A 23,027-nucleotide genomic window follows, 5' to 3' on the forward strand; every position below is an offset into this window, starting at 1 on the left:
GAGAAGGATTGAAGGAATTTTCAGGAAAAAACAAATTTAGGTCTCAATATTTTTATTACCATATACTAAGATAACATATAATACTGCAAATCAGAGAGGCCCGTAGTTACCATCTGTCACAAGGTGCTTTTGATTACATCATTAGGTTCACTTTGGGTCCCTTTAGGATCCAAAGAAAGCACAAAAGCTTCTGTCTGTTAGTCAGTTTTTAATTCATCAGCCTTCACCCAATACATTTCTGTTGCAATATCATACTACAAAACTGAGCACTTATAGACATACTTGGTTGACTCAGCAGTTTGTCTTTTTGCCCTGTTGGGTTCATTGTAGGTTGTTCTGGATAAGATTATAAGATAAATGCAATGCATTGCAAAATGTTAAGCAAAAATTACACTGTGCATATTACACATTTTCCATCACAGCATCCAAAGGGCAATCATTGGGAGAGAATACCACGAAGAAACAAAATGACAGATGTGGACACTGCTGCTTACAAAATGTGAATTTTAGCTGGACTGCAGAATGCTGGACTGCTGATGTGGAGGCAGAGCCAGGATAAACAGATAAAAGAGATGCTTGCTGTGGGGTGAAGCTAGGGTTTATTTCAGGTCAATTTCAATGTCTGATCAGCCAACTACACCCAATGGCCCATAATGGCCCATAATGACTTATCCTCACTCTTTTCTGCAAATGTATTAAAAAACAAATGCTGAAATCTCTTATTTCCTATTCAGACCCTTTGCTGTGGCATTCCAGACTGTGGTCAGATGCATCCTGTTTGCTTTAATTATCATTGAGATGTGTCTAGAACTTGACTTGAGTCTACCTGTGGCAAAACAAACAAAAATAAATCCATGGAATTCAAAGAACTCTCTGTAGACCTCTGTGATAAAATTATGGGGAGGCATAAATCAGGGCAAGGGTATAAAACAATTTCTAAGGCTCTGAGTGTGTTTCTAGGAGCACAGTTGCCTCAATAAATAAAAGGAAGAAATTTGGAAGCAGGTATTTGACCCGACTGGCCAAACTAAGTAATCAGGCAGGAAGGGTCTTGGTGTTGGAGGTGACCAAGAACCCAATGGGCAACACTTTACAGAGCTTCAGAAGTCGTCTACAGAGATGGGAGAACCTGCTGGAAGGATGACCATCTCAGCACCACTCCATCAGTCAGACCTCTATGATAAAGCAGCTAGACGGAAATGGTCTGATGGGACAAAAGCACATTTACCCATATGTGTATTAAACACTTTGTGGGTTCAGTACAGATTCATTGTGTAGGGCCTTTGATCTAGTACAGTGCACCTCTTTTCACCACGGACATTTATGTTACACAGAGAAAGGGACATTGGCTTCTCATGGCTAATTGTTGCACCTGGAAGAAATTCAAGTGTTTCATGCCATAGTTAATTTGTTAAATTTTTTTTTTTGTATTAGACCAAAATTTCTATCCGCCCTTGAGATTCTTGAAAGTCAAGACACTTTTGGCTAATAATGTATGCACGGAGTTTGAATCAGACACAATATGCCACTCACATTATTCCAGTCACCCCCACGTACTTCTCAGAATTTATCCATATTTAGAAAACAGGACGTTTCATTCATCTCCACGTATCGTCATATCATATTATTATATCCTACTCATATGTCATGGTTTCGAATTTCAGTCTGCTCATTCATTCTTTCATTCAGCCCAGTTGTTAGGACTGAATGTTCTAATTCTGCATTTCAGACACTGCCACTCCCACCTGGCCCCTCCTCCACACTCACCTGCTCACCTGTTCAGCGTTCCCTCCGTAGCTCCCTATACTGGTTCATGTCCACTTGCTCTTTGCCATATCGTCATGTATCTTAGCTTTGCAGCACTCTGTTCTTTGCCCACATGTTTTGATCTTGATTGTGTTTTTGACCTTATCTGTGTGTTTTGGATTTGCCTAGACCCCGACCCTTTGTAATTGGTTGGCCTGCTTGGTTCTTTCTAAGAAAGGACTCTTTACTTTTACATCTACCCCCTGAGTCATGCTCTTGGTCCCTTTTCTGAGGTCTGTGGCAACCCACACTGTTTCCTGTGTTTTGTCTAATGCTTTTATCAAGGTCTTACCACAATCCATTTTACAGACATTAGCCAAAACATGACAGGCAGTGTGATTTACAGAGTGATATACCATATAATAATTCTGCGAATCAGATAACACAAGTGTTGTTACTGAGTGCTCCTCATGTGAAATCACAGCATATATTTATTAAAAAAATGACTTGTTTGGGTTTCAGAGTATAAGAGTTCAGGTTTGAGATATGAGGCCTCCATTTTTGCAATCTGAACTCTGGGTGCCTGCAGCTTTTAAGGTCATTGATACCTACATTACAAAATACTATCAGACAGATTACAACATTTTTGTTAGCCAAGTCTGTTCCGTCTTTCTGCTTTATGGTACCAGCTGTGCCAGAACATGCAGCGGTGTAAAATGTCAGCGTCGTGTCACATGGAGATCTTCACTCACTGTTGCATTTGAGGAAAATAATGTGGCCACAGATGGCTAATTCAGTGTGGTTTATTTTCTCCTTTGGTTTGTGTCTCTGTGTGTTTTTTTTTTACCGCACACATGCATGAGTGGCTTTTAGGCTAATGTTTAATGTAGACGGATTATAGGCCTATTTCCATTTGCACCTGGAAGCTGAATGTGAAGGAACAATGAACAGTGAAGGGCACTGGGGTTTTCATGGTGCCTGAGGGACTGAAAAGCAAATGAGAGTCTATCAATAAGCAGGCCTTTAAATCACACGTCAAACTAATTTTAAGAAACTGCAAGTACATCAGGTTGTGGTAAGAAAAAGTGTCCAAAGGTAGATGAAACTGTCATTAATAGGGCAGACAAATTGTGGACATACAGCAATGCAAACTAGATTAGGCTAGACAGGACATGGTATGACAAAACTACAGAAGATATTTTCCAGCAAGTTGAGATGACACCACCGCAAAGTGAGGAGGGTCATTCTTCCCCCTCACTGATTGGGCACACCCCTAAAACGCTCGTACGTTCTCGCTCTCTGATTGGCCAATATGTCTCCTTTGCAACACCAAAAGCCAGTTTCCGGTTGATCCAACGAGACGCCAGTCAAACGGGGACGATACGCCTCCCGCATAGACCGATATGTCGGCTGATGTGGAACCAGTTCGCTGCGGACCAATCAAATTCCTTCATTTTGACAGGCAAGATTCTCCCGTGCACGTGAAACACGACTATACAATTCAATCGCGCGTTCACGTGTGGGAGACGTTCAAGACTTTTACGGGGTTAATTCTAAAATTGACGAAATGTATATATTTTTTTCTCTTTAAGGGAAAATAAATGTATTATCAGCAAAATACACTTAAATTAAATAGAAGTTTCACTCATGGAGCAGAGTGACCCCTGTCAATCGTATATTATATTCATAGGTTATTATCACTGATGCATTAACATGTCAGTAGCATTTTGATGGCATTATATAAGTTTATTGTAGGAACACTACATTATATTCTATAAACTGATCATAGTTTCTTAATGCAAAATCTCAATCTTTAAAATACCTTAGTAACTGTGATCAACTGTACATTAGATTGGATATCTTTTTAAACCCCAAAAGGGGAAACTAGTTTGGTCACCCATGTGACAAAAGCAAGAGACACAGGACCAACAGGTAACAGACAATGTATGTGAGACATGCAACCACAACATTTTTAACACTGACATTCAAACTAACACATGTTCCAAGAGAACATTAGTGTGGCCAGGAGCCTACTGAGCTACAAAACTAAAAAGAGTGTATTTAATATATATATATATTAATACAACTAATCAGTTTGTCAAGGCTGACCAAAAAGCACTTCATTTGCCTTCGAAATGTAGTGAAGTACAGTTATAAAGTAGCATAAGAATGTAAATAACTCAAGTACATAAAAAAATGTTACTGTAACTGAATAAATCTTCTTAGTTACATATTGCGCCACTGCATTCAAATAACACTTTTTGTTACAAAATATCTCTAATTTCTAGATTTTAGGAATATTTTGAATTAAACAGTAAGAAACATGAAAGAATGAAATTAAACAAATTATGATTTGGTGAGATTAAAGGTTTTTAGGATTTTCAAGGATCTGGATGTGTTTTCATATACTGGGTATATCATATTTTAAGTTAGACAGAGAAAATGTAAAAACATGCAACTCATCAAGTTATGCTAATACTTTGGTAACTTTTTAATATAAGTGGTCTGATTCATTCAACTTCATTTGCTGGCCTGAAATGTTCACTTAATCCCACATATATCATAATTAGGTGTTAACATATTGATGTTAGAATTTATAGATGATTAATAGTATGCATATAACAATCTATACTGAAGACTGAGAGACTTTTCAGAAACTATAATTAAATATCAATTCAAAAATCCCTCATGGGGCCCGTTTTAAAGATGACTTTGGTTCTCAGTTCGGGTGCTGTTATGTAATGTATATTCTGTATAACAGCGTTGAACAATCAACGCTCTTGAACCCAGCTCACTCGTTCACGTCATGGCGCTGGGGCGTGGCCTGTCAGTTTTCCGTGGTATCCCCACGCTTGTCTTTGACAGTAAGCCTTGCTAGCTGTCGCGCACTTTAATACCCGAGCCATTCTGACTAAGAGGCTAGTACCCGGTGATCTAATTTAACACAAGCCCCCACCTCAGGGACAGTTAGCTTCAGCAGGGCGCTCAGGACTCGCGCTAACCGGTGTTTGGCAGCCGACGAAGGGACGCAACAAAGATGTCTAAAGACACTGAAGGGAAAAGCGAGAAAATTATGGATATGGAGAGCAAGGTGCTGTGGTACCCGGACTCCAAGAGGAACACACAGATGGACAAGTTTAGGATACAGGTCAGCGGGGACTACGGACTTAATCTGGGTGAGTAGAGAAGAGGGAGGGACACAGACAAGGAGCCAGACAGACAGAGAGAGGGTGAGAGAGAGAGAGAGAGAGAGAGGGAGAGAGAGTAGGTGTGCTGGAATGGAAACAAGTCGGATTTTATTGAGCCCACGAAGCTGGATAGAAACACAAAAATAGACGGTGTCTCTACCTCTGCAATGTGTCAGTACATGTATTTTCTAACAGACAGTTTATTACCTCAAAATTGCCTCCGTTTAAAGCTGCTTTCCAATGCAACATTTCAAGCTAGCTGTTCTGCAGCCATTAAAAATATTAATGAGTCTGGCATCAAACCTACTCACCACTCCCTTTGTAATAATAAACAACATTGCAGCTCTGCTTTGCCTTAATGTGTGGATTTGGACTGTGCTAACAGAGCTGCCAGGCGATGCCCTAGTTTAATTGTCTCTCTGATAACGTGTCAAGGCAAACCAACAGGGTTTTGAAGGAATGATGAAAAACCTGGTCAGCCGAATTTCTTTTTCCAAATGCATCCATGCACATAAAAGAACATTCAAAATCAATCAACCTGAGAAGACAACACCAGTTTTTGGTCGAGCTGCTTGTAGCTCAAAGACACCTGCAAGCTTGTTAGTGATTTACCAGTAAGCATTAAAGGGTCATAAGCCAAAAAGGCTGGAGACAACTGCTTTAAATTATATTTGCAGATCTGCCAGCATTTATTTTACTCACCCTGACCTCTGCTTTTCTCTCTCTTGGTCACTGGATGTCAATGAAGAAGCCACATCTTTGAAAACGCCTTGAATAAGGGGATTGTCTTAAAATGTAGATGTAAATACAAACAGTGTAGAGAGAATACAGGCACCCACTGATTTAGTTTAACTGAGATCACTTATGACTTTTGACATTTTGGCATTAATCTTTAAATCGTGTGGAGATTATTAGTGTTAATCTCAGATTTGCAGAGCAAAAGGCCATAATTTGTTGAAATGTACTTTGGTTTATGGTTTAGTTGATGGTTATTAGTGGAACAGGGCAGGTACACAGAGGCTGATTTCAACCAATGATGTTGTATGAAACCACTTTCCCTCCCTGTGCTAAATGAAGCGATGTCTGATCTTTTCTTACAAATTAATATTTTATTATAAATCTGTTGTAATCACTGGTTTTCATTCCTCTAGTTAACTACAATGACCTGTACCAGTGGTCGGTGGAGAGCTACCCAGAGTTCTGGGCAGAAGTGTGGCGCTTCTGTGGAGTAGTCGGCTCCAAACCATATGAGGAGGTGAGTCCAACCTCTGTTGTCACATCATGTCCATCATAACTATAAGTAGAATGGTTTTGATGTCAACCCAAAATTCACCAGCCATATTCATCATTATAAAAAGAACTAAAATCAGAAGTCAATAAAAATAGAAATAAAATCTAATTATTAGAATGTAATAATACCCACAAATGACTCATAAAGATTCTATGAATGACCAGTGATTCACCTGTGGGAGTTTTCTCTTTTTATGTAATTTTCAACTTTGTCAGTCTGTTACATTCTTATTACTGACAGGTAGGATATTAACTCCCTTTAATGGCACATCTCAAACATTATTTTTTAAACAGACATGTGGCCATAACCTGCAATTATTGGGCCACATTCATGAAGCAGAACAATTTCAAATCAAATTTAAGAGTATAAACTTCAGGATTCATAAATGATTCAAAATTGTAAAATAAAAAAATAAAAACAGGCCAGTACCACTTGGTCTATGCCCCCCACCTCTTAGAGTGGTATGTTCCATGTTGAGGAGGGTTTCTCTGGGTTCCTCTAAAAGCAAATTAAATTCCAAAACAGGCGTACTGCCTTTGTTTTGACTGTTGTGTACATCCAGTGATCTGTAAGTACTATAAGTCCCATATTGATAGAGTTTCGTTGACATTCCTTCCATTTTAAGATAATTCTTGCTCTATTTTCATGTCTGCTTCTCCTGGTTATGCTGATTGAGCCCAATTAAGAGCAGCTGGTGTTAACACAGGTGTAGAGCCTGTGCTGTAATATTCCTACCTTTGGCATGCCATTTTCCATGATGTTTCATTTGAAAGAATGTTGCATTGTTGCATTCACATTAAATCTATAAGTTTCTTTGTGGGTACGAGCCGTCAATAGGCCTGTATATCAATATTAATCATTTCTGTCTGCTTTTGTAAATGAGTCCTGGTATCCAGGCAGCCCACTTGTTATTTAAGCCTTCAGGTTACTGGGTTTAATTCTTTTTTATGATTTTCTTACCTTTTTCAGAGACCACCCACACATACGCATACACTAATGTGAATTTAAACTTTTAAGGTGTTTGTCTATAAACGCTGTCAAGCCATTTGATTGGCAATCAAATTTTTCCCACCTGGACTATTCATGATTTGACCTTTCACTTCAGTGATGGAGTGATTTTTCTGGAACCCAAGTGTATGAAGGAAGCCACAGTCAGCCTTTCACTTTCTTTTAGTAAGAGTAAACTTTAGCCCATGAGTGTACTAATGCAAACATGATCTTATTATGGATTTTGGCTGGAAGTAAGACCATGTTGATTTGATTGATATTTGATGGTTTGATTATGTTTTTGGTTTCTAACTTTAAATCGAACTGCCTCTCTTTTCTCTTCTGTACATATGCAGAAATGAAAGAAAAAAAACAACAAAAAATTGTTTCCCAAATGATTTAAATATAAAAATGACTAAATTACGTCACTGTTGTGCTATGAGTTGGTGAACAGTCGTTTATTTTCAGTGGAACGGAAGTAATCTTCTATTTTATCAAGGCTACATTAAAAAGCCAGTTGGAAAAATTAAACTTAAAGTATCTTCATTTGTGTCCCCATTATTTAATTTACTGTCCAGCCTCTTAATGTTGCTTAGTTCCAGGATATAGCCACTCGGGTGGGTGTGTGAGGTAACAAATGATGTCTGAGCTTATGACATTGAGCCATGTTGTCAAACACACCCCTTCTGTACACATGGAAAACACACTCCACGTCACATGCTGGCCAGAAGTTCTTCTTTTATCATACATTTTCTTAGCCACTGCTGCAGGCCCAGCAAATATTGGATAGAAGACAGGGAGACAATTATTCAGTCAATCAATGTGTAACAGTGATGCACAGTGGGCTAGGCTGCGAAATCCCAATGTTGCAATGAATTTTTCTGACAAATTGGATGTCTTGCTGAAGTTTTGTTGCAAGTACAGAGTAAGCAAGTAAAGAGGAGACTGTAGTAGAGATATGTGTCTGATAAGTGTGAAAAATAACAAACATTATTGGCAAGGAAAGACTTTGGTGTGAGTATTTGCCAGCAAGATCACCAAAGCTGTAAATTTCACAGCCTGGGTCAGTGACAGTGTTGTGACTCTCCCCTGTGTGTCCTTGTTGTGTGTTTTTAATGTTGTGTACCAGGTGGTGGATGTATCCAAGCGGATCTCAGATGTTCCCGAGTGGTTTAAAGGGGCTCGGCTTAACTACGCCGAGAACCTGCTCAAACACGCAGACCAGGACAAAGTGGCTCTATACGCTGCAAGTAAGTATATGGAGTAGGTGATGCTGATTTTAATAACTGTAGTATGTAATATACAGCAATATACAGTATGCAACAGTGCTGCACCTTAAGTGGTGCCTTCAGTAATCTCCGGTAGGAATCAAATCCCTCATCTTGGCAACGTTGACTCGATGCACAGAGCAAAAAGCGCACATGTTAGCACACACATTCATTCTTAAAGTCACACAACACAGCGATGTTTTCCCACCTGAACACACCTTTACATATATCATGCAGAGCCCGTTCATGTTTATTTTTTTTGTTTGCCTTACTTAGTGTTTGCGCATTCTGATGTTTTTGACAAGTTTGGTTTCTCCTTCCTGTGTGTGTTCGTCAATTGGGGGTGTGGGTTTTTCTTTGCTGACTCGCACAGATTGTGTTTCCTCGCCTTTTTATTTCATCTTCAGAATTTGTATTTGTTAGGAGAAGGAGACTTTTGGAGGACATGAAAGAACGGCGTTGAGGGTACATTTGAGCACAGCAGCGATTCAGCGGGGGAGCGTCAGGCTGCATACGTCACTGTGTTATAATAGCTGCTGCTCCCTGCTCCACCTCTTAGGACTGTCACATATTAATGGATAGGCCATTCTTTATTGCTGCATGTGTGTATGTGGGAGAGTGGGCTCCTGCACAGACACATACACATGCACACAAACTACCTCAGAAGGTGGAATCTAATTATGAGAGGGCCCATCGGTCACAATGCTGTGGAGCCTCTGTGAATGTCAGGAAACTATTACTTACAGACATAATAGGACTGTTGCTGTCTGTGCCTCTGTCCTGCCACACTCTCTGCTTCTATTTATGTCTCCATCTCTGCCTCCCTGCTTTTCTTTTTCTTTGCTTTGGATTTGTATGTACTCATTAATAAGAACATCATTTTACAAAGTGGTACACGAAATCTAAAATGTCCAAATCAATCAAAAATATATGTAGATGCCTACAGTTTTCTGAATCATTTGAAATTTGCATAATATTAATCTCTGTTTCTGTGTCTCACTCTCTCTTCCTGTCTACCAGCGGAGGCAAATGAGGAGATTGTGAAGGTCACGTTTGGGGAGCTCAGGCGTGATGTGGCGTTGTTTGCCGCAGCCATGAGGAAGATGGGAGTCCAGACTGGAGACAGGGTTGTAGGTGAGTCTCAGATTTATTGTTCTCTGTCTATATATATATATATATGTATATGTTTTATATAACTTTCTTCAGCCAAGTGATTTCTGATTAGTGGCCACTTATTTCTTTTTACCCCTCTGTCTTCTTCATCCTCTCCAGTCCTATTTTTTTAAGTAAGTAAGTTTGATGATTACTTGCAGCCTGTTGCAGAACAAGTTGGACATTTTACCATTACTTGTGTGTGTCAGTGTGCACTGGCAAGGAGGGATGGCCGTCTTGGCACAAGTCGCAGCTCTTTCTGAATGTCAGCATTTATTTTTTTCAAAGCTAATATTTGTTTTTCTGCAAGGCACCACTGTAACAGGCTAGTCATACAGAGCCACGCGGTCTCTCACTGAGCAGTGCTGCCAGTGCAGTAACAGGAGCTTTAATGCATGTCATGCACATTTCCACGCTCCAATATGCGGCCGGTACATTTTCTGAAAACAGTTGAAGTGTCAAATGCTTTTAAGAGCTTATTTCTGTCACTTTCTTAACTTGTTGCCACGGTGCTGGCTTTGAAAATGCTCAGCAGAAAAAAATTATGTTTGGTGGCATCAAAATGATCTCAAAATACACAACCATACCAAAAATTACGAACTATACAAAATTCTAATTTGTTTATTCGGCTATTATGGAGACTTTGGTCAAAATCATGGCTGTCTCTGCTGATTTTTGCATGAAATTTAGCATCAGCTTAAATCCAGCTCAGTTCTGTATTGTTTAACTTCATCTGGTGCATCTGTTTAGTATTGCAGACGACTCTTCCTTCATTATTGGTCACATACGAGAACCACATTACTATTATGTAGCAGTGTCTCTCACACAGTGACTTAACAAATCTTTTCATCTTTAAAAAAAAAAAAAAAAAGGGGGGAGGGGAGAGTTGATTTCTCAAACGAGCAGTTCCTCATTGCTTATTGTAAGAACAGCTCTGAGTTTTGTGAATGTCACTTGAGTCTTTATCTGCCCGTGTCTCTGTTTCAATCTCTGCTCTCTGCCACTTTTCCCGTCATGACACAGAAATGCATATTGAGCTGTTTGTGCTGTGTTAGTATCAGGGGCTTCGGTTACACTGGGTTGTCAAACATTAGCATCTCACATTTCTGAGCTTTTCACTGTTGGAAGCAACGAAGCAAAGTTAGATTTAACATCTTTTCTTAAACAAAGTCTTTCGGTTTCATACCTTTTTGTCTCTGGATAAAGATGACAGATAACAAACACAGTAGTTCAGAGGTTAAAGAAAATGCTTTTGGATTTTTTTTTATCATTGTTCAAAAGCTGAGCAAGAGAAAATATCTGACATCTGAGCTACAATGACCCAGAAATTTGGCAAAAAATGAAAGGATGAAAATCTGCACAATCACAAGTGTGTAAGAAACATTCTGACCTCTGTCACAAAACTGAGGAGACCCTGAAGCTGTGCTGGGCATCTATATATTGAAAAGGTTCCCTGCCTTTATTTAGAAGCAGCAATGTGACTAACATCTATGTTTGCTGTTCATGAGCTCATATTGAGCTACTCTGTCCAGGAATGACCAGGACGTGTATGAAAGTTTGTGTGCGTTCAGAAGAAAGATGGATCTTGCGGTAGGGAAATCCATTAGCTAAATCACTTAAGCTCTGTGGGAATCTCATTTGAAAGTGGGGAGGGATGGAGCGAGGGACAGGAAGGGAGAGCAAGCTAGAGAAACAACAGAGAGAGAGAGACATCAGCTTTTTTTCTCTTACCAATCTAAAGACAAATCTTTGTGTGTGTGTGTGTGTGTGTGTGTGTGTGTGTGTGTGTGTGTGTGTGTGTGTGTGTGTGTGTGTGTGTGTGTGTGTGTGTGTGTGTGTGTTTGAATGTGTCTCCTCACTTGTGTGTGTTGTGTGTCCCCAGGTTGTAACTAAAAATGTCGTGTCAGTGTCTGTAATCCAGGAGATATATAAGCACTTAGCTGATGAAGCCAGCCAAGGTTTATAGCAGGACATGAGCCAGCCCAGCACACACACACACACGCACACACGCGCCCACACACACACACACACATGTATTCTCTCTTTCGTGCACGTTTTTGTTCCATTGCTCTTCGCCTTGGTCCCGTCATCCTCAACGTCACCCCCACCCTGTTACAAAGCTTATGACCTTCACACCCACTCTTCATCCACCAGGGAAAGCATATTCTTTTAATTATGTGTCATCAAAAATACACGCTGTGCAACCAGAGTCTTACTGTTGACTAATATGAATGTGTAGTCAGTCATATGAAAGAAAACTGTAGCAGCATCATAACGTAAAATAATATGTAACAAACACATGAAAACTGTTTGAATTATAGAAATGACATGTCTGAAACTTCAACTCATTATGCAGCTGCTACATTTGAGTAACCAGCAGGACACACACACACACACACACACACACACACACACACACACACACACACATTCTGCTCTAGCACACACCCTTGCTCTGAGCAGGTGTGGCATGGGAGATGACTCAAAACACACTACATGTGACATGTCCTGTTTAATATGGCTGTGTGTTATTCCAAATGAGGCGATACTAGCAGAAAGAACAGTGTGCTGGTAAAAACAAGAAATTTACTTTCATTCAGATATTATTTTCTTATTTAGTATTAATCAAAGCTGCTTTTACAAACTTATAAAAAAAAAGTGTTATTTAAAAGACAAAACCTCATCTGACTCCACCCAGAGATTTCCAGATGACTTAAGAAATCTGTTCCAACAGTGATCCTGTAACATCTAAGTACTGAACTTGACTGACTTGCTCTTTGTGGCCATATGGAGCAGTGTCTTGTTTGTGTACACTTGTTTCTGCACACACACAAAGATGCAACTGCATTTCACAACCTGCTGTTGGTTTCATCCTATTTCATCTATTGTTATTTCATCAACACTGGTGTCGATAATGTGTCAACAAACACGATGTCAGTGAAGAAGCAAACTGCTAGCAAGTAAACATGGATGAAAACAATGCATGATGAAATAAAAAAAAATAAATAGCATTGCATTAGTTTTATGAGGAAGAAGAGACACAATGGTGAGTAATGCTTTATGTAAACACAAATTTGTTTGTTTACATGAAAATTCCACAGAGCAAACAAACCTTTATTCATTTCCTAATCATTTTTTAACTGGCAGGCATAATCAAAGTTTTCTTTTCTTGTGGCACTGCTTTAGTCCTTGGGATTAATCTGTGTCATAAATTGGCATAATAATAAAGAAAGAAACAAAAAACAAAACAAAATGTAGTAGCCGAATGTTAGAACAGTAGCACAAGGATGGTGCATTTATGTAGAAGTAGTAAAGCAGTGATGTCAGTACCTATTAAAGTTTGGCTTTAAATCAGTGGTTATCAACAAGAATGTGGACCTGTAAAGTTTTATAGTAGCATGCATGAGTAAAGAGATAGTACGGGCAATGGGTTGACGTGAAAGCAGTGTTGTCACAGCATAGCCAGATATAGCAGTAGCCACGAAAGCAATCAGGCATGGGTGTTGTGGTGAGATTATGATCCATGACGCTATTTGTCCTGATCCAGTGTTAGAAGATAATAATTTATGAGTGTCTGCAGGAGTCAATGTAGCAGGATGGTGATCTGTCAGCCCGAGGTGTCATCTGGCCCGGATCAGCTTCCTGGTTACAGCAGGAGTCAGCATAGCAACCAATTTTAAAGCCTGATTAGACATGATTCACAGGAGGTGACAGTATGGTTGCCTTTTGCCTTTGACCAGTTGGACTGCTTGCTGGGAACTACCGGCTGTATCATAGTTTTATCACGTTAAGATTAGATACATGTTATCAACAAAACAGCCCTGTGTTTAAAGGTAGCATGGGAGCTCCTGTGTGGAGTCATTTGGGCAGTGGCCATTCGTGTACTACTTCATACTTAAAAATATATTATCTGTATTAGGGCTGATATATGTCTGATGTATGTAATATAATAATGATTAATTAGTTAATCATAAGTACATTAGTCTGATTTTTCATTTATTTTAGTCCTAATAGACGATTTTTCTTTTCTTTTTTGAATATAACTTTTGACTGAATGGAGTTAGTATCTGACATTCTGTTCATTTCTCATTAGTCATGACTGAAGGGATGTATAGACACCAAGCATCACAGATAAAGTGTATAGAATATAGTAAATCCACCACTAGTGGAAACTGGAGTCATTACTCCTGCAGCACTGACATGCAGATTGTCTTTATTGGTGTTGGCCAAAGTTTACATGCAAGTGAATGACTATGAGTAATGGTAAGAATTTCAATATTGTTCATCCCTGTTTGTTATTCTTCATTTTCTTTAGTGCATTTATCAATAAATGTCTCTCTGATTTTCTCTCTCCCTCACTGACCGTCTGTGTAAAACCCGTACTGTCCTTGGGCACCATTTCCCATATTGTTAATAAAGAGAGCTTCTCCCTCCCTCACTCCTCCTCTTCTTTTACACTCTCATTTTTCACTCTCTCTCCTTTTTAACCAGATTATGCCATCTCACAATACCCCCCCCCCAAAAAAAATATACCCTACGTCTGTGCACATATGTTTATAGTATATTTTTTTCTTTTATAAGAAAGACTCTAATAGATTTGCACTTAAACCTAATGTTTTTCTTCCTCTTCCTCCTCCCCTCTCTCCTCCTCCAGGCTACCTACCTAATGGTATCCATGCAGTGGAGGCCATGTTAGCAGCCGCCAGCATCGGGGCCATTTGGAGCTCCACGTCTGTCGACTTTGGGGTCAACGTAAGGATTCTGTTTTAAACTGTTTGTGGCTCGTATTTGTTTATTCTTTCTCTATTTAATTTTCTCAGTAATTAATGTGCTGGTTTAGACAAAGCACCTACCAGCACCAGTAGAGTGCGTATTTGAGTACTAGTGTCACAGTGGCAATTTCTATCTCTAATTTTCGCAAAGCCCTTCTTCTTCTACTGAGCTACACTGGGCCGGCTGTCTTGTATCAGTTCTTATAGGGGATTCACGACACACATACACATAACAATATACATTGAGTAAAAAGGTAATGAAGTCCGTTAAGCAAGATGTCATGTGTGTGAGTGAATGAGCGTGAGTGTAATTAACTTCATCCTGCAGCAGCTTCTTCATCAATGCTCCTTCTGTCATCTTGGTCTCTGCTTTTTGTTTTCTGACGTGCTACTGCCCCTTCTGGCAGATTAGAGAACTACTCTTACTCCCCTGATGTAAATCTTTCAACCATGACCACTCCAGGTTTTTTCTTGTGCATGTTAGTAAAATTCATTTTATCTCTCATTCCCTGGAAGGTATTTGTAGAATTGAAGGTTTTCTGCTGTTGTGATTATTTGCTTTTCATCAGTTTTACCTTCCTCTCTCTCTCTCTCTCTCTCTCTCTCCTCTCTCTCTCTCTCTCTCTCTCTCTCTTCTCATCGGCAGGGTGTTCTTGACAGATTTTCTCAAATCCAGCCCAAACTGATCTTCTCTGTTGCCGCTGTGGTTTATAACGGCAAAACACATGACCACATGGAAAAGCTGACCAGTGTTGTCAAAGGTTGGCAATCACATTTGCTTATGGACTGACGTGTCTGACCATTCGTATTTTTACATTTTTCTTTCTTTTAAGATTATCATTCGAGGCCTTTGTCTGATATTGTTAGAGATGTTTTTGGTCTCTTATATAGCCAGTAAAACCTAGAAAGAATTTCTGCCAACCAGTAGAATGAGACAGTATAGAGCAAGATCAGTAGATTAAAATAAAGTAGGTCTACTGGGTTTTTACAAGTGTTCAAAATTGAAGAAATAATGCAGAACAGGTGCAGGATAGATGTACAGTATGAAGACGGATCTTAATGTGTTAGCACAGGAGCGCCCAGGGAATTACTCAGCATCATCGCTCCTTACTAAAATTCATTTCTAGTGACTTCAGCTAAGAAGCAAAATGTGTTACATTTTTATGAAAATAACACTGGGATTCCTCTGGGAACCCTCTTGTCTTTCCATAAGGCTTTAGAGTGAAGAGAACACAAAGGCATCAGCTTCTCTTTCTCTCTCTGAAATCTAGGTCTGCCTGACCTAAAGAAAGTAGTTGTGATTCCCTACGCTCGCTCCAAACACGAGACTGACCTCTCCAAGATCCCCAACAGGTGTGTGTCTGTGGCTTCAACCGCACTGAAATGATAAAACTAAGAAATGTTAATAGATATTTTTATATACGACACAGAGCAGGTCAGAGATATATTGTCTTCTCCATCTTCTCAGTACATTTATAGACGATTTCTTGGCGTCCGGGCGCGGGGAGGCCGACCAGTTTCCTCAGCTGGAGTTTGAGCAGCTTCCGTTCAGTCATCCTCTGTTCATCATGTACTCCTCGGGAACCACAGGAGCTCCTAAATGCATGGTCCACTCTGCCGGGGTAAGAAACGCGCTGGCTTCTATTAGCCCGTAATTACAAACTATGGATGGCTCTGCTTCGGTTAGTTTGTTGAGCCTGTACAAACACAATATCTCACACAAACTGTGGGTCATTTTATAGAGTAAATGTAGGAATAGTGCTGCTTGCATCTGGAAAAACAAACACTAGCTGGCCCTTTTTTCTTTTTCTTTTTTTTTTTTTTTTAGCTATTGTTTTTCTTACTGCTCAACAGACCACAGCTGTAAACACATGCTGGTCACATATATTTGCAGAACTCTCCTGGGTTGAACTACGGTTTGATTTTCAGTGCACAGCATTTATATTAATACACACATGAACAATGTGAAAAGATGGTGATGCTCTCATAAAGGCCAGAGCCATGTTTTCATGAGAAGAAGAAATGATTTAGAGTGTAAATTCTAAAGCGGAGAAAATAATCTCACCACCTGGTCCATTCGCAAGCTGTTCTGGAGCTTTCAGACATATCACATGGTCTTCATCAGCAGATAGAGTTTGCTAAGTTGTCAATGGTGAAATTTCCATTATTCTTTACACTTTAAGAATTTCCCATTCGTCCTGGTTCGAGGGCTGAAGTCACTTATTGACCTTGGACACAGCAGTTGAGAAAGCAGTCTCTCCACATGGTCCATTTAGTAGCTGTTGTGGAGACGTGTGATATCATTCACAATATGATCCAGATTCCAGTAAATGGACTGTACTTATATAGTGCTTTTTCTAGTCTTTAATACCGCTTGAAGCACGTTACAATACCCATCGTACCGTACACACACTCACACGCTGATGGAACAGCTCCCAGGGGCAATTTGGGGTTCAGCATCTTGCCCAAGGACACACGAAGTGGAGGAGCTAGGGATCGAACCACTGACCTTCTGATTGGTGGAGGACCTGCTCTACCCCCTGAGCCACCTGAATAAAAGCTCCCACTTCCTCAATATCACAGCTGTCAGAGAGAAATCTAGACATGGTACACACATCTGACACATTAAGAGCAAAGCCACTGTTGAAGGTGAATAGATCAGATTATACCAACCTGTTCCCATCACAGCAGCAGTGGTCAGCCATCTACTTGTCAGTTGGGTTTCTGTTACACTTTTCACCACACGATGGCAGCAGACCTCCATCAGCTAAAAGGTTATTTGCTCTCGAAAGGGGAGTATGAATGACATTTTTTTTCCCCTGCTACATACCACATCTGAGCGAGGGACAGCGGTAGACGGATGTGTGATTTCAAGAGCACCAGTGCACTTTGAAGACTGAAACACTCCACATTCAAAATGGATTAACACACACAAATGTATTCACGCAGCTTCACGTAACAAGTCGTTCTCCCTCTCCGACACCTATTTTTATTCTTTCTTCTCTTTTTCAGTCTTTTACCCTCCCATCATTCTTTCAAATTGGTTTTTCTGTCCTTAACCTGCATGAATATTCTCCCTTTTCTCCCACTTAGTTCTCCTTTTCGGACTCTCATTAGGTTTATTCCTCTACTTTATTTCCTCTCTCCTCTAGCACCCTTTTATTTCTTCCCCTTGTTGTCTTCCTTTCTGTCTCCATCTCGTTCTTTTGTGCCCCATCCTTCTCCCCATGCCGCTGATAATTGGACAGTAATGCGTTGGTGAAAACATTTCGTATTGTGACGCTGGCAGTCCTCACTGGCCTCTACCAATTAGCCCCGGCACTGTTATGCTTTATGCTTTGTTACGGCTCTGTTAACATGCTGTCAGCAGCAAGATGGCACGAACCGAGGGATGGGCACGGCAGCTGAGTCCTGCCAAAGATTATATGCACACACACACATACACACACACACACCACACACACATATATGGACCACCTGTTTGTGTGAACAGCAAAGTACACATAGGCTCAAATCAAAAGCACACGCAATCACGCAGTTCATACTCTACACCAGCAATAATTACCAATCCAACTGTGATGTGTCGGTGACTGTGGGAGAATTCACACTTAACCCCAATTGCCATTTTTGTTAAGAGGAGTGCTTCTGTGTGTAGAAGCCTTGTTTTCTGTGCAGCTTAATGAAGGAGCATAAAAATATTTTTGTAAAAACTTTATTAAATAAAGATTCTGTATTTGTCAGGATGAGTTACAAGTGTATCTGTCTGTCTGTCTCATTCCCTGTCAGAATAAAAGAACTATAGTAGACTAGAATCAATAAATGTAAATGTCACGGTCAGAAATATGAAATAAACAACCAAAAATTAACAGTCTCTCTCTCTCTCTCTGTCTCTTTAGGGCACACTTATCCAACACTTGAAGGAGCACATTCTCCATAGCAATATGACCAGCAGTGATGTCATCATTTATTACACTACGGTAGGTCCACAAGCTTTTCACAAAAAAGAAAGAAAGAAAGAAGGAAACACTCACGCTACTGAAAATTTCTGAATCCTTATGCTCTTTCCACTGCCCACCTACTGCCTCACCTTAGCTATCTGCAGCGGTATAATATTTAGTATTGTGGGGTGTTATTAATCAAGAGGCTGGTTACACACACACACACACACACACACACACACACACACACACACACACACACACACACACACACACACACACACACACACACAAGCAGGTTCTTGTCTAAGGAGCAGCATTTAGTGCTGAAGGTCAGAGCTGTGTATAATTTCTAGTTCCTAGAAGATTCTAGCTCTTTTTTATGATTGTTTCTCTGATAGCTTATGATCCAGACGTTCAGGAGGTTTTTAACGGCAGCCGGATTATCCACAGAATTGTCTTTTTGTCCAGAACTAACGGACCAGGGGATTAAAACCGGGAGACACCCCGAATGAAGCAGTTTCACTTTAAAAAATCAGTGATTGACTGAAGCAGTTCAGCGAAGACGGGTCAGTCAGGGAGGGGTTGGGAGCCGAGCTGCCTGACATTTACTAGGCTGTTTTCTCTGATAACTTAAGATCCAGATGTCTGATGACGATAAGATCCTTCATCAGGTTAAAATACATAGTTGAAAATGACCAAGGCATAAAAATGTGGCTTAAAATTAGATAAAAGCTCTGCACTGTGGACAGTTTTCATGCAGTAGAAACAATACCATCATTATTTCTGGGGGATGGTGCCAAAGCCGTAGCTCAGCATGGAGCAACAAACAATCATGTGAACCACAGACACATAATTCACAGTCTGCAGGGGTCGTCCGTTTTTCTACCCATTTTATCCATGTTGATGAGACACGATTGTTTATAGCAGATAAACTGACCACTCTGTTTATCTGTGCTGTTCATAGACTGGCTGGATGATGTGGAACTGGCTGGTGTCTGCTTTGGCAGTGGGAGCCTCAGTGGTTTTATATGACGGTTCACCACTAATGCCCACACCCGATGTACTGTGGAACCTGACAGACCAGCTGGGGTGAGTTAGCCACACACACATGCACAAATGCACACACACACACACACACACACACACACACACAAACAAAGCAGAAAAGCTGCACAAAGCGGCCGACAATATCTGAATTGCTCTGCTGTTTATTGCTTTTTGTTGAAAGACGATTTTATTTTAAATCCTAAAAAGGCCCTTTGAAAACATACTCTTATTATGAAGGTTTTTTTTTTTTTGTCACCATTTATGTTAATATTGAGGTATTAATGATTGTCTGTACAACGTCTGACAAAAAACACAAACAATCTTCAGTACTTCGTTGCCAATACATTCACTCTCAGTCTTACGGTTCTGGATCTTCCACAAAATTGCAAGATGATTCATGGAATCGTGACTTATTTTTATCAACAAAGATGTGCTATTAAAGTGAGACTTGACATCAGCATATCTCCTGCGAAGCTACAATTAGCTTTCCTGACAGAAGAAGGTTGAGCTCTAAGAATCATTAACAGTAATCATCAGCTTTTGGTGTTTGGTGTTTCTGTAAAGACAAACAAAAAGAAATGTTTTCCCCCCTGATGTTCAAAACAAATTTCAAAACAAAACAAAACCATCCAATTTCTCTTCAGAAAGTCTCTATACTATACTCTCAATATCTGTTGCAGCTTTAATAGAGTTCAGTGCAGCCCAAGACGTGCTGCATTTTCAATAAGAGATTCAACTCGTATTGGATGGCTATAAGAAAAAGTGTGGGATTTTTTTTTTTTCTTTTAATATGTGGTGTTTTAGAAACAGACAAACAGAAAATATAGATGAAAAATCCGACCATGAAAGGAAAAGGAGAGAGATGCATACAGACGGAGTCATAAAGAGAGCAGGAGCATAGGGTTGGTAGGAGGGTAGAAGGGTATTCCTGGGAGATATTGTTTTTTAACTACAGAACTGATAATGTGTTTTCCTAATTGACAACTTACACACACATGCACACAAAAGCAGATGCATGAATAAAGATTTCTGCTAGTTAGAACATGTATTAACAACAGAGACCCTCGGCAACTGATCATACAATAAACATTTTTTGCTTGCTTGCTAATTTATTAACGCTGATTAAAAATCAGGGAAGAGTTGATAAAGATGGATTGATTCGAAAGAAAGGAAAGGAAAAATGTAAAAGAAAGTTGGGGGTAATGGCGTATAAAGTGGGTAATGGAGATGATAATTTTGCCTCATTTTATATGCCATAGATTAGTTAGACTATTGGTGTATAGTTTAAAAAAACAGTGGAAAAGAGGAACAGGCTTTTTCGTCATGTCAAGCCACCAGGCAGCAGCTGTATGAGTTTTACTGTGTGTAGTGAATGCCTTTGGATTTGGAGAAAACATTTAAGTTTTAAAAGAAATCAGTCTCATAATTCAGATGGACAAGAGGCACCCCAAACTGACTTACTGATTACCACAAACGAGCTGCCTCGCTGTCATTTTGAGAGTGCGGTTTTTAAGTCAGCAGGGCCAGCCTTCCCTTAAAGCCTGCTGTTATTGAGATTGATAGGGATGCTGTAAATTTGGATGGATCCGAAAACTCAGGTCAAACCACAAGACAGCCAGGACTGCTGAACCCTAAGGTTTGTTCACGCTGTATCACGGCTCAGTGTGAACATCACATGTGAAGATGAGGGATCATGTGTCATCTGATTTCATCTTTGAAAAACAACAAACAGTGGCTCACTTTAAATCCAGTCACGATAGGTGCTGTTATTGCTTGAGTTTGATGAATGTCGACAGAAGATTTGGAGGAGAGTTTGGTCCTGATACCCCACCTCCTCCCACCGTCACTATCATCAGTAGTAGAGTAGATGTTAAACCCAGCATTGATCCCCTGTTGTCTTTTGAAGACGGCAAGAGAAAAGCTGAAACGGTCAAGGACACAACTGTGTGGCGGTGGCAGGTAATTGGTTCAATTTAATAGGAAACATGGTGAGCAGATATTATTTTCCTCATTGAGTACTTGTATTTAAATTTCTCAAAGGGTATTCAGGTATTCAGTTTTGGCTGCAGGCTAGTAGGCTGTGTTGGACTGTAAAGTATGGTGGATTTTTACCTCCAAAATATAATATGCCAGTAGTTTGAATAGTACTACGATCGGCCGGTTTGACCAGTAGATTCCCTTTTATTATCTGTTTTGAATTAAGCCGTACTCAAGATCGCCTTTATGACTCTAGTTAATTTCAGTGTATGACTTGAAAACAAAAAGCCAAACCTATTTACTTTACAGAGAAGTAACAAGGAGAAGATACATCTTGCACAACCAGCCCCTCTCTTAAGAACTGAAATAAAAGAAAAAATTGGAGGAAACTGTAGCAGCTAATATTTCCTCCACTTACAACAGCCAACAGTTGGAGATCGTGTCATATGGGGCAGCTCTGTGCTGTGAGTGAGCATTATTGAGTACATTCAGTCAATCTTTGGTTAAATTATGGGGAAAAAAACGCAGTGTGGTCAGCAAAAGTAAGACCCTTTTTAAGACAGTTATACCACAGATGCATATTCACTGCGGTAGAAATGGCATATCGCCTTCAGCAAGGAACTGAGTAATGGGGAGAAAAATCTGACACAGATGGGGAATAGTGGAAACCATGGAGCATAAGTGCCAAGAAAATTACCTCTACAGCAGAAACTCTGAGCAGATCCCAAACCTAATGAGCTTCTTTCACAATTTTACTAGACAGTTGAATTATCAACTATATTAAGATCTTGAAGTGATGATTGGACCCTTGGTAAAAATAACTGGTAGAATAGGGATTATAGCAGCTTCTGAAGCTTTAGGTTTGTAGTAGCTGTTTGGTGAGATAAATGTTCTCGTTTTTCACCCCCCCCCCCCCCCCATCAAAAAAGAGAGAAATGGCATGACCAAGGCTAGAATACTGTTAGCAAAATGACCCACATAGAGGAATTTAGTAAAGGGCTGCCAACTTGACAGAAAGACGGATGGAACCTTTTAATGTTGAGAAGACGTTTGAACCAATTAAAAGCTGATGTTGCCACCTCAGTCTCTTTCCCAGATCCCAGCACTATGTGGACAAACCCCCCCTGGGGGAGGGGTGCATGAATTTTTTTTTTTTTTTTTTTTTTTTTTTTTTTACGCTCTCATCTTCTGAATTAAGGTTGGACATTTTAAATGGCACTAAATCTGCCAGAGCTTTGGAGAGCCTTGAACTTAAATTGAGGCTTCCCCTGTTGCCTTGAACTGTGTTGGTCGTGGGATTGTAATACTACTTTGCTGTAGAGTTTGACTGCATCATCGCACTGAACAATTGACATTTACAGTTCTGAATCTCTTTATAGATTTTTTTTGTTTTTGTTTTTTTTTTTGAAAGATGGCATTTTCAATAATGGGAAAGGACTGGCCATTTAGAAAACATATTTACTGTAATGGATTATTGCAGATTTTCAGCTTTGATAAGAGGAAAACGGTAAAGGGGAGGGGGTCTGAAGCATGGGTATAGTCTCTGAAGATTGCGTTTATGTGTAGTTATCCATTAGGTCTCTGTGCTGCACAACATATGGAGAATCTGCTTGAGTGAGACAATCTAACAAATGTGAGCCATGGTGGAGGTTCTTCAC

At 39.9% G+C, this 23,027-nt stretch overlaps 1 protein-coding gene across 1 annotated transcript in view; it reads left to right on the plus strand.

Annotated features, from left to right (window-relative positions):
- Positions 1-4,664: 4,664 nt before the first annotated feature.
- Positions 4,665-23,027, plus strand: part of aacs (acetoacetyl-CoA synthetase) — a 33,570-nt gene continuing 15,207 nt past the window's right edge. Inside the window, exons 1-10 of the mRNA XM_022765303.1 lie at positions 4,665-4,922; positions 6,086-6,189; positions 8,342-8,462; positions 9,501-9,614; positions 14,287-14,384; positions 15,051-15,165; positions 15,676-15,757; positions 15,873-16,026; positions 18,301-18,381; positions 19,310-19,434. Coding sequence (XP_022621024.1) covers positions 4,784-4,922; positions 6,086-6,189; positions 8,342-8,462; positions 9,501-9,614; positions 14,287-14,384; positions 15,051-15,165; positions 15,676-15,757; positions 15,873-16,026; positions 18,301-18,381; positions 19,310-19,434 — 1,133 coding nt within the window. The 5' untranslated portion in view covers positions 4,665-4,783. The remainder of the gene's footprint in view (positions 4,923-6,085; positions 6,190-8,341; positions 8,463-9,500; positions 9,615-14,286; positions 14,385-15,050; positions 15,166-15,675; positions 15,758-15,872; positions 16,027-18,300; positions 18,382-19,309; positions 19,435-23,027) is intronic.

This window comes from Seriola dumerili, unplaced genomic scaffold (genome assembly GCF_002260705.1).
Source record: "Seriola dumerili isolate Sdu_G_001 unplaced genomic scaffold, Sdu_1.0 BDQW01000668.1, whole genome shotgun sequence".
Lineage (NCBI taxonomy): Eukaryota > Metazoa > Chordata > Actinopteri > Carangiformes > Carangidae > Seriola > Seriola dumerili.